At 39.5% G+C, this 14,717-nt stretch overlaps 1 protein-coding gene across 1 annotated transcript in view; it reads left to right on the top strand.

Annotated features, from left to right (window-relative positions):
* Positions 1 to 14,717, top strand: part of MOB1B (MOB kinase activator 1B) — a 46,655-nt gene extending 31,938 nt beyond the window's left edge. The window contains exons 5-6 of the mRNA XM_070395325.1: positions 4,543 to 4,706; positions 8,650 to 14,717. Of these exons, the coding sequence (XP_070251426.1) occupies positions 4,543 to 4,706; positions 8,650 to 8,727 (242 nt within the window). The 3' untranslated portion in view covers positions 8,728 to 14,717. The remainder of the gene's footprint in view (positions 1 to 4,542; positions 4,707 to 8,649) is intronic.

The following is a 14,717-nucleotide window of genomic DNA, read 5'->3' as shown; positions in this document are numbered from 1 at the left end:
AGAGAAACATTGATTTGGTGTTCCACTTATTTATGCATTTATTGGTTGTTTCTTATATGTACCCTTGTATGAGTTTGCTGAGATCTGCTTAGTTTGGGTGATAATAATTACAACAGTCCAGTAACCAGATTTGGAGTTTGAATTTGAAACCTTTGCTTATTGGGATGACGCTCTAACCAACTGAGCACCCCGCCAGTGCCTTTCATATTTGTTCTTAAGAGTCAGCCTTTCAAGTGGAAATTTTTCACATTTAGACAGTTCACAAGATTTTACCTTCTCAAACTTCTTACAACTGTGTTTTCTTAAAAAACTAAGAATTTTTTCTTGTAGCAATAAATAACTTTTTGTCTATAGTTTATGCTCTTAATTTTTGGAGAATTGGTATGGTGGAAGAGAGACAGTAATATAAATAGTTGTTATTATGGATTGTTTTAAACACATTTATTGAATGATTTTACTGCTTTGTAGCATTTGTAATTAAAGGTCTATTTTTCAAGGCGTTTTATTTATATATCATAATGGTTTTGGATAAGTGCCCTCAACTTATCTTTTATCTGCTGTATGTATGGGGTGGGACAAAAGTAGATACATAGTTGTGAGTATGTGAAACAGAGTGTATTCTTGTATTATTACTTACTAACTAGTGGCCCAGTGCACGAAATTTGTGCACGGGGGGGGGGGGGGTTCTCTCAGCCCAGCCTGCACCCTCTCCAACTGGGGACCCCTTGGGGGATGTCCGACTGCCGGTTTAGGCCCGATAACCGGCAGTCGGACATCCCTCTTGCAATCTGGGACCGCTCGCTCCTAACTGCTCACCTGCATTTCTGATTGCCCCTAACCTCTCTGCCTGCCTGCCTGATCACCCCTAACTGCCCTTCCCTGCTGGCCTGATCTTGCCTCCAACTGCCCTCCCCTGCCAGCCTGATCTCGCCCCCAACTGCCCTCCCCTGCTGGCCAGTTTGGTTCTGATTGGTCGGTTTCTATGCCAGGCAACATCAAAAGTTCTGCCCCCTATGCAGCCATTGGCTCCTCACAGTTCACCCAGATTTGGTTCTGATTGGTCGGTTTCTATGCCAGTCAGTGTCTCCAGGACTGATCAGAGAGACAGGGCTGATCAACAACCCCCCTGTGGAGGCCCGGAGAGAAACAGAGGCGGGGCTGCTGGCGAAGCCTGGAGAGAAAGAGAGTGGCAAGGGCTGATCAACAGCTGCCACGGAGGCTGCGGATCAGACCCTGCCTCTCTCTGGGCCTGATCCGCAGCCCCCTTGGGAGTCAGTGCTGGGTCGCCATGGCAACCTAGCACTGACTGCAGGACTGACTTCCAATGTTTGACCTCCAGTCAGTCGTTATGGGCCCTGTGTTTTTATATATTAGGATTACTGAATTATTTTCCATACGAAGAACTGCAAACCTACTTTTGCCCCACCCTGCATTTTTAATGTTTATTTTTGACTGAATTTTAAGACTTTTTTGAAAATTTTAAGAATGTCTCATATATGATGCCCCTTTATCCATTTGTGCTTCAATGTGTATTTCCTTAGAAAATCACAGCATAATTATCAAAGTCAGGAAATCAACACTGATACAATTGTTGTGTAATTTACAGATGTTATTTAGATTTTCCAAATTTTCCCAATAATATTCTTTACAATGAAAGAAAATTTTTAACAATTTTTCATGTGGTTGTCATGTTTCATTAGCCCTCTTTAATGTAGAGTATGTATACATCAGTCTTTTGTGGACTTTCATAACTGATCATTTTGAAGTCTGTAAGCATGCTATTTAGCATCCCCTTTATTTTGGTTTGTGCTATGTTTCCTTGTGGCTTATAATATCTATATATATAAAAGCCTAAGAGACCAAATGACCAAACGACCAGTCGACCGGTCGCTATGATGCGCACTGACCACCAGGGGGCAGATGCTCAATGCAGAAGCTGCCCCCTGGTGGTCAGTGCGTTCCCACAGCCCACCTCCCTCGGCCAGCCGGCCAACCTCCTGTGGTCCCTTCCTCCTGGCCAGCCAACCTCCCGCGGGGATTTGCCAAAACCTGGCAGTCTGACATGCCCTGAGGGGTCCTGGATTGCGAGAGGGTGCAGGCCAGTGCACGAATCCATGCACTGGGCCTCTAGTATATAAATATATTTTAATCCTCACCCGAGAATGTTATTTTTTTGATTTTTAGAAAGGGAGAGAAACATCAGTGTCAGAGAGAAACTGATCGGTTGCTTCCCATATGCACCCCGACTGGGGATGGAACCTATGGCTTAGGTATGTGCTGTGACTAGGAATTGAACCCACAACCTTTTTGGTTTATGGGATGACGCTCCAACCAACTGAGCCACCCAGCCAGGGAATGACCAGTCATATTTTTATTTATTTATTAAATATATTTTTATTGATTTTTAGAGAGAGAGAGAAGGGAGAGGCATAGAGATAGAAACATCGTGACAGAGAAACATCCCTGATAGGCTACCTTCTGCACGCCCCCCACCGGGCATTGAGCCCACGAGGGGCACGTTCCCTGACTGGGATTCGAACCAGTGACCTCTTGGTTCATGGTTCCACGCTCAATCACTGAGTCACACCGGCCAAGCCACTCTTATTTTTAAACTAGAGGCCCGGTGCACGAATTCGTGCATGAGTGGGGTCCCTCTTGGTGGCCTGCAGGGATCTGGCCGAAACCCGCAGTCCAATGCTGCCTACAGCCCCTGCCTGCCGCTTCCGCTCATCTTGGCCCCACTGTGCCTGCCACAGGCTCATGCCCAATCAGTCCCGATCCATCAGGAGAGGCTCGTGCTGCCACAGCAGTGCTCACCAGCCATGAGCCCTGCCTCTGTGCCCTCCCAAGGGGTGTGGCCTGTGGGATTGGGCTGAAACCAGCTCTCTAACATTCCCCAAGGGGTCCCGGATTGCAAGAGGGCACAGGCCAGGTTGAGGGACCCCACTGGTGCACGATTGGGCTGGGGAGGGACTTGTGAGGTTGGCCAGCCGGGGAGCGACCATGGGAGGGCTCTAGGGCGTATCGAGCCCATCTCCCTCAGTCCTGATCAGCTGAACCCCAGGAGCAAGCTAACCTATGGGTCAGAGCATATGATTGCCGGTTTAGGCCTGCTCTTGAGGATCAGGCCTAAACCGGCAGTTGGACATCCCTCTCACAGTCTGGGACCGCGTCTCCTAACTGCTCACCTGCCTGCCTGCCTGATCCCCTCTACTGGCCCCCCTGCCAGCGGATTACCCCTAACCGCCTCTGCCTGCTGGCCTGGTCGCCCCCACCTACCGCCCTGCCAGCTTGGTTGCCCCTTACTGCCCCCCTTTGCCGGCCTGGTCGCCCTTAACTGCACCCCCCTGCCGACCTGGTCACCTCCAACTGCCCACACCCCCCCCTCCCCCGCCAGTCTGGTCACCCCTCAGTGCCCCCCTCTGCCGGCCTGGTTGCCCCTTTGCCACCCTCTTCTGGCCTGGTCGCCCCCAACTGCCCCCCCTGCTGGCCTGGTTGCCCCTCACTGCCGCGCCCTCCCCCCCCACCCCCCCCGCCACTGCTGGCCTGGTTGCCCCACACAGCCTGCTGTTCAGTTGTTTGGTCACCCCTCACTAAACCCTTTGTCATCCTGGTCGCCCCCAACAGCACCACTCTGCCGGCCTGCTCGCTCCTAACTGCCCCCCCGCCAGCCTGGTCAACCCTTACTGCCCCCCCCCTGCGGGTCTGGTCACCCCACGCAGCCTGCTGCTCAGTCGTTTGGTCATCCCTCACTAACCCCCCTGTTGGTCTGGTCGCCCCATGCAGCCTTCTGCTCTATCGTTTGGTCGTATTCAGCCTGTTTGGTCATCCGTTCGGTCATGATGGCCCCTGGCTCTTTATATGTATATAGAAGATATATAGGATGAGTTGTGTAGGTAAAATGATGACATTGAACCCAGTAGTACCAGTGTTTGGCTTGTGTTTTGCCAGTCTAGATTATTTAGCAAGAGTAACAAAGTATATGGAATTTTGTATTATTCTAGTTTTGTATTTGTTTAATGCTGCAAAAGTGCTTTAATTCATAGCAAGGAACCTAACTGAGCAGAGATTGCAGTTGTTTTTCAGGATAAATGTAGACCTGGAGTAGTAATGAAATAATTCCCATAGAAAAAATTTTAAAAATATATTGCAAGCATTTTAAACAAAAATGAACATGATTAATATATTATTTGTGTCTAGCATATATTTGTATAAAGAAATGATGTTACAAAATCTGAGGATCTCAGTGTGAGTTTTAGCTCCATTACCATCTTAGGCATTCATTTGTTTCATTTTAGTAAAGTGTTGGAGGCCTAAAGGGCTATACTGAAAATTAGTTCTTGTTCCATAGAAGCTTTGAAATTTATTTTCATTCATGATATGTTAAAGACCTCTGAAAAGTACAGTAGGTGTATTAAGTAGTAATTCATAAATCCTTCTTCTTTTAAGCCTTGTTTTGGCAATTTATGTTGCCATTTGTTAACAAACTCATATTGCCTTGTTCCTGTCCCTTGTTAATAGATGGGGTTGTTTATTTATTAGGTGTCCCATTCCCGAAGAACTTCATGTCTGTGGCAAAAACTATACTCAAACGCCTCTTCAGGGTTTATGCTCACATTTATCATCAGCATTTTGACCCTGTGATCCAGCTTCAGGAGGAAGCGCATCTGAATACATCTTTCAAGCACTTTATCTTTTTTGTCCAGGTAAGTTGGATTAGGAGACCTTTTTTGTTTAGTAAATTAGTTATCTACAGAGTTCTTAGGTGAATATTGCATTCATACTGTAAGGATAAAAATTTGCCCTGTTTCTCTAGTCTTCCTCTTCTATACTTGCCATGATGATAAGAACTGGCCTTTTGTTTCTGAATTCCATTTATCTCTAAGCAGCCACATGCAAGTCATGCAAGTCTAAATAAAATGGCTCTGAGAATTCTTTCTTGGATTTGCTTCAGTTAATGGCCTAATCTGGAGGGGCCATGTAAGGAGCCTGGCTAGTTTGGCAGATCTATTGATGAACTTGATCTCTTGAACTTTTTAGCATTCCTCCTACTCCTCTTAACCCTCAAATCCAGTCTACCTTGGAACTTTTTTAGCATCCTCTGTCCTAGAAATGAGCTTTGAATATCACACCTTTTTTCCTTTTTTATTTTTAAGTATTCTGAATAATTTTTAAGTTAGGTACTGTCCATTATGTCCAAAGGGAGAAATCTGTGTTACTATTCCAAAGAGGTCCATTAGTCTTTGATCTGACTCCTTTGTTGACCCCCTTTTCCTTCTCTTTTTAGTTCTCAGAGAACTGGCCTTAGAGATGAGATTAAGAGGAGTGAAGATAGTCTCACCCTGCTATCACAGTTGGAGAACTAACAGCCAGGAGTGAAAAATAGATGGAAAAGATAAGCTGACCAGCCTTTCTTTGGTGGAAATTGAGAGGGGTTTATGGTAGGCAGGAGAAGTCTAAGGCTTGGATCGGTGTTGTTTTTGTATATCTTTGGGTATATATACTTAAAATGCCTTCCCTGTGATCCATCTCCACTAAAGAAAAATATGTCTGTTTTCCCTCTATACACACTCTTCACACTGAAGGCACACATTTTGTGTCTCAGTTTTACCAAAACACATCTTAGGAGACAGTAACATACCTAAATGGTTGCTCTGAGCAATTACCTCACTCTGGTATTCCATCTACAGATACCCAGAGAAACAAAGAACATGTTATCCTAAAGTTTGCCTCTGTGCTTTGGTTTAGACAGACATGATTGCCAAAGTTCAGGTTTTAGTGGTTTAGGCAAGGATATTCCTCCACCAGAAGAGTTAGTTTTTACCTTACTGTATGATCTCAAAGTATACCATATCTCCCAACTCTTAGCAAATAGTAGGGGATAGATTCATGGCATTTACTATATCTGAATCTGTTTACATCTTAGGACGCTGTGACCTGCTTATAGGTGGGTCCATTATACAGTCTCAGCCCTTGAAGGAGTAAGCCCCTGGCTTCACAATTTAGAAAATCCTACTCTGGCCCTTCTCCAGTTGTACTTCTCCCCACAGAGTGAGGAATCCACAGGGCAAGCAACATACCTACCCAGATTCCTTCTGGTGTGTGCTTCTACCTCAGAATTTCCTGTCCAGATAGTCCCAAGTGTATTTCCAAGGTTTGCATAGATCTTTTCCTTGGGTCTGTTCTTTTGAGGAAAGGTCTTATCCCTGATTCGTATATCTCTAGACCAGTGGTTCTCAACCTTCCTAATGCCGAGACCCTTTAATACAGTTTCTCATGTTGTGGTGACCACCAACCATAAAATTATTTTCGTTGCTACTTCATAACTGTAATTTTGCTACTGTTATGAATCGTAATGTAAATATCTGGTATGCTGTATGTGTTTTCCGATGGTTGTGACCCACAGGTTGAGAACCGCTGCTCTAGACCTAAGGGATAGCCAGTTGACAGCTGTTGATGAGGGTGTGTGGCATTGCTTGTATAAGCAGACAGGGTGTCCACACTCATGCATGTGAAGCCCTTTGAAGAGCAGGATGGAGCTGGTGGTTGGGAGATCAGCAAGTTTTGCTGAGGGTCAGGGGCTGGCTCTACTTTCCAGTGCAGAATTCTGAGGAGTCTTGAGAATTCTAAATTTGAATCTGCTCTCCTGGTCACTATGAAGGTATATTTTGTCAAGGTGGAAGAAAAGAACATGTTTTATTTAACAATATATTAGCTTAAAGTAAAATTTATTTAGTCATGCATTTTATATATCTATCTATTTGTGTTCTTGGTTCAGACCCCACAGATCTTACTAGTAGTGATAGGCTTGCAGTTAAATGCCCCCTAATGCTTTTCCCCTTGTATATACTGCAGTGCTTGGCACGTGATGGATGTTAATAAATAAATGAAATTAGGAGTGCAGAATACCCCACCATGGCAGAAGATCAGAAGTATAGACAGCTTCTATTTAATATAGTTCAGGGGAAATCTATTCAGAGTTTTACTTCAGAATGACACATCTCATGATAGCTTATGGATATGTTAGTTTATAACATAAACTATTTTAGTCTGAAACTTGCTGGAGATGCTAGATATTTTGGTCCCTACTTGGTTGACTACACTGAGTGGCCAGATTATTATGACCACCTGACGTTTGTAGGCAAATTAGCTATAATTTCGTGCTGAAGTTGCTAGAAGGCCCGACCATTATATATAGGGAAGTAGGTTATTTACCACGACAGTAGAAGAGATTTTTTTCTGAAGATATGGGTAAACAACGCGATTTAACAGCCTTCGAACGTGGGATATATTTGAACGTGAGTAGCCAGATTATTATGACCATCTGACGTTTGTAGGCAAATTAGCCGTACTCTGCATCGTATGGGATATGGAAGCCGAAGGCCTGTTCCAACACCTTTGCTGTCTGCAGTTACCAAGATAAAACGTCTCCAATTTGCACAGGAACACAAGGATTGGACAGTCGAGCACTGGAAAAAAGTCATGTGGTCCGATGAATCATGTTTCCAGTTGCATCATGCAGATGGCAGAGTGAGAATTTGGTGGAAACAGCATGAAAGCATGCACCCCACATGCATGAGTACAACCCTTCAAGCTGGTGGGGGCAGTGTTATGGTTTGGGGCATCTTTTCCTGGCATGATTTGGGCCCTTTAATTTGTGTGGAACAACATCTGAATAGCACAACATACCTAAGTATCGTTGCTGATCAAGTTCATCCTATCATGTTGATGGCATATCCCGATGGAGATGGCTTCTTCCAACAAGACAATGCGCCATGCCACGGTGCTTGTATTGTGCTGGAGTGGTTTCAAGAACATGAGGGACACTTTATCTTGCTTAGGTGGCCCCCACAACCACCAGATCTCAATCCAATTGAGCATTTGTGGGACAAAGTTAAAAGAGCCATCAGGCAGCTGGTTCCACAACCGTCAAATCTCACAGACCTGGACAGTGCTATTCATCAGGCATGGTGTCAGATTCCTCGCATCATCTTTCAACATCTCGTGGAGTCAATGCCAAGAAGAATCATCGCAGTATTGAAGGCAAAAGGTGGCCCAACGAAGTACTGATGGGGTGGTCATAATAATCTGGCCACTCATAATAATATATATCCCATTTCCAAAAGCTGTTAAATTGCATTGTTTACCCATATCTTCAGAAAAAAATCACTTCTACTGTTGAGGTAAACAAACGGCTTCCCTATTTATAATGGTCTGGCCCTCTAGCAACTTCAGCGTGAAATTATAGCTAATTTGCCTGCAAACGTCAGATGGTCATAATCTGGCCACTCAGTGTATATCTAAATGGTGCCTGGGTTATACCTTTTAACAAAGAGCAGCAATTCCCAGTTATTGAGTGTTTACTTTGTGCCAAGGATTACTTGAAGTGGTAAACTTACAGTATCACATTTAGTCTCCACAATAATTTTATGAAGTAGGATTTATCTTATAATTATTACATATGTAAAACAATATCAGAAGTGGTTAAGTGATTTGTCTAAGACAGTGAGGGAATAGAAACTTAAAAAAAGAGATTTCACTTTTATTTACTTCAAAAGCTAATTTCCAATAAGTGTTAATGGAAAGCTGTTTCGGAGTGAAATGTAAATAATAAGTCTTTGCTATTTCTTCTGCCTTTATCGTGCATAGGAATTTAACCTGGTTGACAGAAGAGAACTTGCACCACTCCAAGAACTGATTGAGAAACTCACCTCAAAGGACAGATAAGGGATGCGAACTGTGCAAATTGTTCCCATGAAGTTCTGTGGAGTGTATTTGGATTTCGTTGTATTTTATTTTTGTCTCGGTTGTTTTTGTCTTAGGTTTGGGGGGCTTATTTGTGTTCTTTTTTCTTCTGAATAAATGAAACCATATTCTATTGCTATAGAAAGCCAACAACCATTCTCTATACATTTGATAGGCGTAAATTTTGTCTTAGTGGCATTTTTTTTTTAACTTGGTTTTGGTTACTTGTGGAATTTTTTATAATGTTGAAGGTTGAAAGAGAATGCTTATTGATTGGGCTGCTCATGGATGGGATTCTACGTTGTGTAAATTGTGACTGATTTTTTAAGTCCCCAAAAGACTTATATTTTAAGTGCCTTGGCAGGCTCACTTCTGAGGTGCAAAGCACATAGAACCAAACAGGGCTTGAAACAATAGGATTATTACCCAGAGCACTTACTGATGCATGTTTTAAAATATCTATGACAAAAGCCATAGTTTACCTGAATTGATGATCTCTAGCTTTTACTACATCGAAGAAACACAATTTGTAAAGGTGTGCATGTAGAGCATAAAAAATTAGTATTTCTTAATTATTTTTCATATTGATGGTAATTCTGTTCAACAGATGCTTAAAGTTCCACAAGCAGGTCTTTTTCCATCTCTTTACTGTGATATTGAAACTTGAGGATGTTGAAATGCAATATCTGTTGCATTTTGGCTTCTTTCTACATGTTAACTGCACTGTAGGTGTGAATATTCAGGTTTATGTACAGGTTTGCCATCTTCAGAGGTGATGCTGAACTGTGAGGTTTCTTAGCAATTGCCAAATGAGCCATAAGTCTGCAGAATCTCCTCCTACTTTGAAGAAGCTTTGATAGGAGTGTGTGTTCTGTTATAGGGGATTAGCTTGTATAGGGAGTTAAAGATGGAATTAACTGTGGAGAGTCAAGTTCAAGAAAGTCCTGTCTTAAAACCCTTGAATAGAATGGCATGAAGATTTTAATCAATTTCGTGTAAGCATAGTCTTAGAGACTTCTTTTTAGGAATCAACTTCCATGGAGAAGTTAAAAATAAGTTATTAATTTTAGGTATAGATATTAAATAAGGAATAAAGGACTATTTGGGAACATTGACCACTTTCCAGCACTTCCATTCAGTGAATGGAGCTGGTGTTTGCCTGTCATTTTAAATGATACAGTACATTCTTTGCTTATTATAGGCTCTATTTGAAGTATTCTGACAGCTGATTTTCCACTGTGAAAGGAAATATTTTTCTCTGCAGTGATATTAAACAATGAAAGTGCTAATTCAGAGATTATTAACTTTTACATTTTAGTTTCCTTGACTTTTTAGTGAATTATTCCCATAAGTTTTGAAAATTGATTTTTAAAATAAATATTAACATTTCCACTTTACTTTTATTCTTGAGATATATTCTTTTTAGACTTTGTTTTAATTTTCTCATTTCCGGTAAATCTATCCCTTCAGTTTGAAATATATACTCTTTTTTTTTTTTTTTTTTTTTTTAGTTAGAAATATATACCCTTTTCCTTGTAGAATAGAAATCTTGCTCTGAAATTGTGTAGACTAAAAATACTAAGAATCTAAAATGAAATCAGTTAGGTTTTGCTCTTAACAAGTAGAGCCGTGATACAGTTTAATTACATTATAATTACGATCACTAGGAACTGCCTTTTTCTCCATTTCATTTATAGCCATCATTCTCAAGTACCAACCATAGAAGTAACAGGAGAGCCTGGCAGAGATATATTGGACATTCATTGGTAATAGTTAAAAATTACAGTGAGAACTAGCTGATGTCCTTAAAACAACTCTTTTAATATGCAGATCTTTTAGCAGCCATTATGGGTAGATTCAGAAGTAAAATTTGGCATCAACTGATTTTGGGTTCTATCTATTTGGGAAAATGAAGCACATAATTACTCAAGTAGTCTTCCATATTGCATTTGTCTTCATATCAACCTAGTAACAAAGAGGTTGCAATAGCCAAATGTAGAGAGTATAGTAAAAAATTGTTCTTGTTCTTTTAAGCCTTATGCAGTAATATACTGTAAAAATGGAAAAATGTTTCCATCAATGAATGTTTAGTAGTAGGACCTGCTTTCCCATTGTATGTATATAAGAGTTTGTCGTCACTGTGCCAGAATCTCAGGTGCCTGCCTCTGAGTATTCCTGTAAACAGAGTTATTGGAAAGTATGGAGTTATGTATGTGTGTATATGGTAACAAAGTAGTGAGGTTCTCCCAGAGGCCTGGCATTGTACATGGTGTTACATGGCTATGAGTAGGAAAACATTCACCAGAGCATGTGAGAAATAACTAATTTAATAAAAAATTGCTTTGATTCGGTTAGTTCCCATGAACCCTTTATAAAATAAGGATCACATCTTGGCTTTGCAGCAGAACTTGTTTATAAATGTCTATTGAATTCTTTCCAGATCTCTTTGTTAAATTTATAAATAACCAAGATAAAGATTTCCCCCCTTTTCTTTACACTTGGGTTGCGGGAAACGAGTTAAGTCGGCTCGCGTGAATTGCGCGTACTCCGCGGGAGCCGTCTTAAACTCGGTTCATATAGATTTGCGGTGGAGTGCGGGAAACGTGTAAACTCGGGCCGATTGTAACTGCGTATTACCAAATATTTCATTTCAATCGAACCCATACTTCAAAAGATATAGGCATTTTAACGCGCCATCTTATATTTTGGCGGGAAATTCACCCACAACCCAAGTGTTTATATGAAAGTGTAAAACAGAAGTTGGTTTTCCCATCTGCTGATAAAAGCGTAAAATATAAAATAGTAAGTTAACATAGTATTGTTTTCACAATGCTTTGGTTAAATATTGATATGCAGCAAGTTTTAGGAATTACTTTAAATGATGGAGTGATGGTGGTGGAGAGAATAACAGAAAGTGTGAAAATTCTTTAGTTAGCAGTAGATGGTGCTACTGGCTTTCATTTGCTGACTTGATTATTCTGTTTCCCATAAAAACCCATTGTATTAAACTGCACTGAAACAGTAAACATTTTGTTAGTTAGCTGGTAGAAGCTTTGGAAGTCAGTTTACCTTAACTTGAGAGATTTTAGATTGCTATTGCTTTTTACCTTCGTTATCTGTAAATTCTATATGATCAGCATAAAATGTATTTGGTAGGAGATGACATGTTTAGTGGATAACATATCACAGACTGAGTTACTGCCTATTTTATCAGCAGAGATAAAGCACTACAATCGCTTTTATTTAGAAAATACAGATTATGTGGATATTTATATTTTACATGTAATCACCAGACTCCATTTTATGTATTAGCATTTTCCTTGCTTATGGGAAAATAGCAAAATGACAGATTTATTTTATACCTTTGTCTACCCCTCTCTGAGAGAGGTTTTGATAACCACTGAAATGGTAAAATATGTGAGATGCAATTGCTAAGTTGTAGGACTTTCTTTTAAAATAAACGTTATTCCTTAAAAATCCAAATGAGAGTAGATCTTCAGGGTGGTTCCTTTGGGAGCACTACTTATTCCAGCTATGCTGCAAAGGTGTAAAGTTTTTGGAATGCTTTCAAAGAAGCCTTGAGAATCAGTGTATGACTATGCAAGATAATCTATTTCATCATTTTAGTTGCACCAAAACCTCTTTTTGGCAACTTAATTATGACTATCTCACTCACCAAACCAACTCTGCTTTGCTGTTTTCTTGGAACTAAACCGTGAAGGAAGTTCAATAGAATGTACCACAGGTTCTGAAATTTGCAGAAGAGTGTGTTTTGAGCATAGGTAGCATCATATAATAAAGGAATTGTTTCCTGATGTCACTACTTTGAAGTACACAGTATCATTTGGATGTATAGGTTTTATTTTTTTAATTTAGTTTAATTGTCTTATAGTTAAGTATAATAATAAAAAAATCAAAGTCTTTATCTTGTTTTCTATTTTTTTCCTTTCCCTGATAACTCTTGAATTCAATCTTGACTACTGTAAAATAGTTTTGATTTAAGGGATAGTAAGAAAAACATGGATCCAATATTTAAGATAGAAGTAGCCTAAGGAAACAATAGCCTTTACCTCCATCCCTTTTTTAAAAAACCATTTTCAGTCAGATGAACAATTTGAATTTAAAGACTAGAGATCATTTTACAAAGAAATTGGAATAAGTTTTATATATTAATTAGGCTGACTTTTAAGCCTACATATCACAGATAAAATATTTAAAATTACATAAACATTTCATATGTCATTTATAAATTTAAAATTATGAATGTCTTTTTAAGAGATATGGGGCCAGAAGTCTATTTCTAATTTGAAAATGAGTCTGCATACCAAGAGAAAACGTTACTTATTTAGAAACTTATCTGGGATATTAAAGAGTATGTCAGTTCTTAGAAATGCTATTCTACAGCTACTTTTTAAGGATCATTCCTAAAGTAATTTCAATATTAGACTTTTGTCATAATGTTAAGAAGATTCACCATAGGAATTACTGTTGTTCAGCTGCCAGTTTAATGGTATATGAGATAAATGTTTAGAGAGAAAACTCTCAAGATTGAATGAAAAAGTTTAATTTTAAGATATAATAACAATTCTGACTGCAGACAGTTTGAATTTTTAGGGTTTTCCTAATGAGCTAATCATATGGAAGAATTCATTTTGAAGGTATAAAACTGTGTTCCATGTCTGCTACTTGTAGCTAAATTGATACAGAATTGTGACAAAAAATAGTACAGATTGAGTATTCTCAATTTTGCTAATGTGAATTTCTTTTTCTACATATAATACTACACATAGATAACTTTGGATTACAGTTCTCCAAGACAGATAGTGAAATCACTGGCCTTTTCCAGCTCACATCTCCTTCTCCTTGGAGGTAAATTACTTCCTTTACTGCTATTGACTTTCCATATCTCCTATCCCCCCAAAACGCACCACTTGGAAAACAAACAGGTCGATTGTGCAAGTCCTCATTGTTAGTGCTTCTGAGGTACTTGCTGTCAACATGTAGGCTTCAGCTGAAGTGTTGAAAAATGCACTTACATAGGCATTCTTATTTTTTTTGGCTGACAGCTTTCTTTAAATATGTCACTGAAGCTAAGATCATTAGTGATAAAATTAAACATTTTTGTTAATATTTAATTTCTCACATATTATTTTTATGTGTGGGTGTTTCTTACTGGTTTGCACATCTTTTCCTTTTTACTTTGTTTCTGAAATACTTAATATTATGTAGGTTTTAAAATAGATTACATTTTCATTTTAAGAATACTTTTCTCCTTAAATTGTTCTGCTGAGATAACTATTTTTAGGGGAAATAGTTTTTTAAAGCAACTAAATTGTATTTGTTATTTTTGTACATGCATAACTAGGGTGCTGAGGGTACTAATGTGGGAGGACAGTTAACTTCTGTTCTAGTTGAACTTTTCTTATACATTATTACTTAAAATTATCTAGAAACAGTGTCATGAAATCTAGGTTGAGAGAGAATACAGTGTACATGAGACAGTTAAAGTCGAAATAGAAATTATTTATGGGGACAAAAGCAGAATAATACTGTCAGTGCCATCTAATGGAAACATAGGGTCAGCATTCACATTGTACAAGTATTTCAGAGGATGTGTAAAGACAGGGATTCAGCTCTACTGGAGACAGACAATTTCTCTCTCTATTAAAGAAGCTGGGAGGGGAAAAATGACCTAAAATATGAAATGTAACATTGACGCTATGTTGTAAACTGTGCCAAGATTACTCAAATTGTAGTTATTGGTCAAAGTTTAACTGCTTTATCATTTTTATTTTAAAAGGATACTGAATGTCAGAAAATCTGTAATATGTTTTAGTTGAGAGATGTAAATAATGTATTTACAGATTTGTATGTGATGGGATGGGAAGAAATATTTAAATTCTAGGTTTTTTTAAAGGAAGATACTGAATGTTTATTACAAAAATAAATAAATAGTTATGTTTGGCCATGAA

Source organism: Myotis yumanensis, unplaced genomic scaffold (assembly GCF_028538775.1).
Source record: "Myotis yumanensis isolate MYYU_CA2020_CCGP unplaced genomic scaffold, mMyoYum1.0.hap1 SCAF_1, whole genome shotgun sequence".
Lineage (NCBI taxonomy): Eukaryota > Metazoa > Chordata > Mammalia > Chiroptera > Vespertilionidae > Myotis > Myotis yumanensis.
This window is presented reverse-complemented; position numbering and strand designations above follow the sequence as displayed.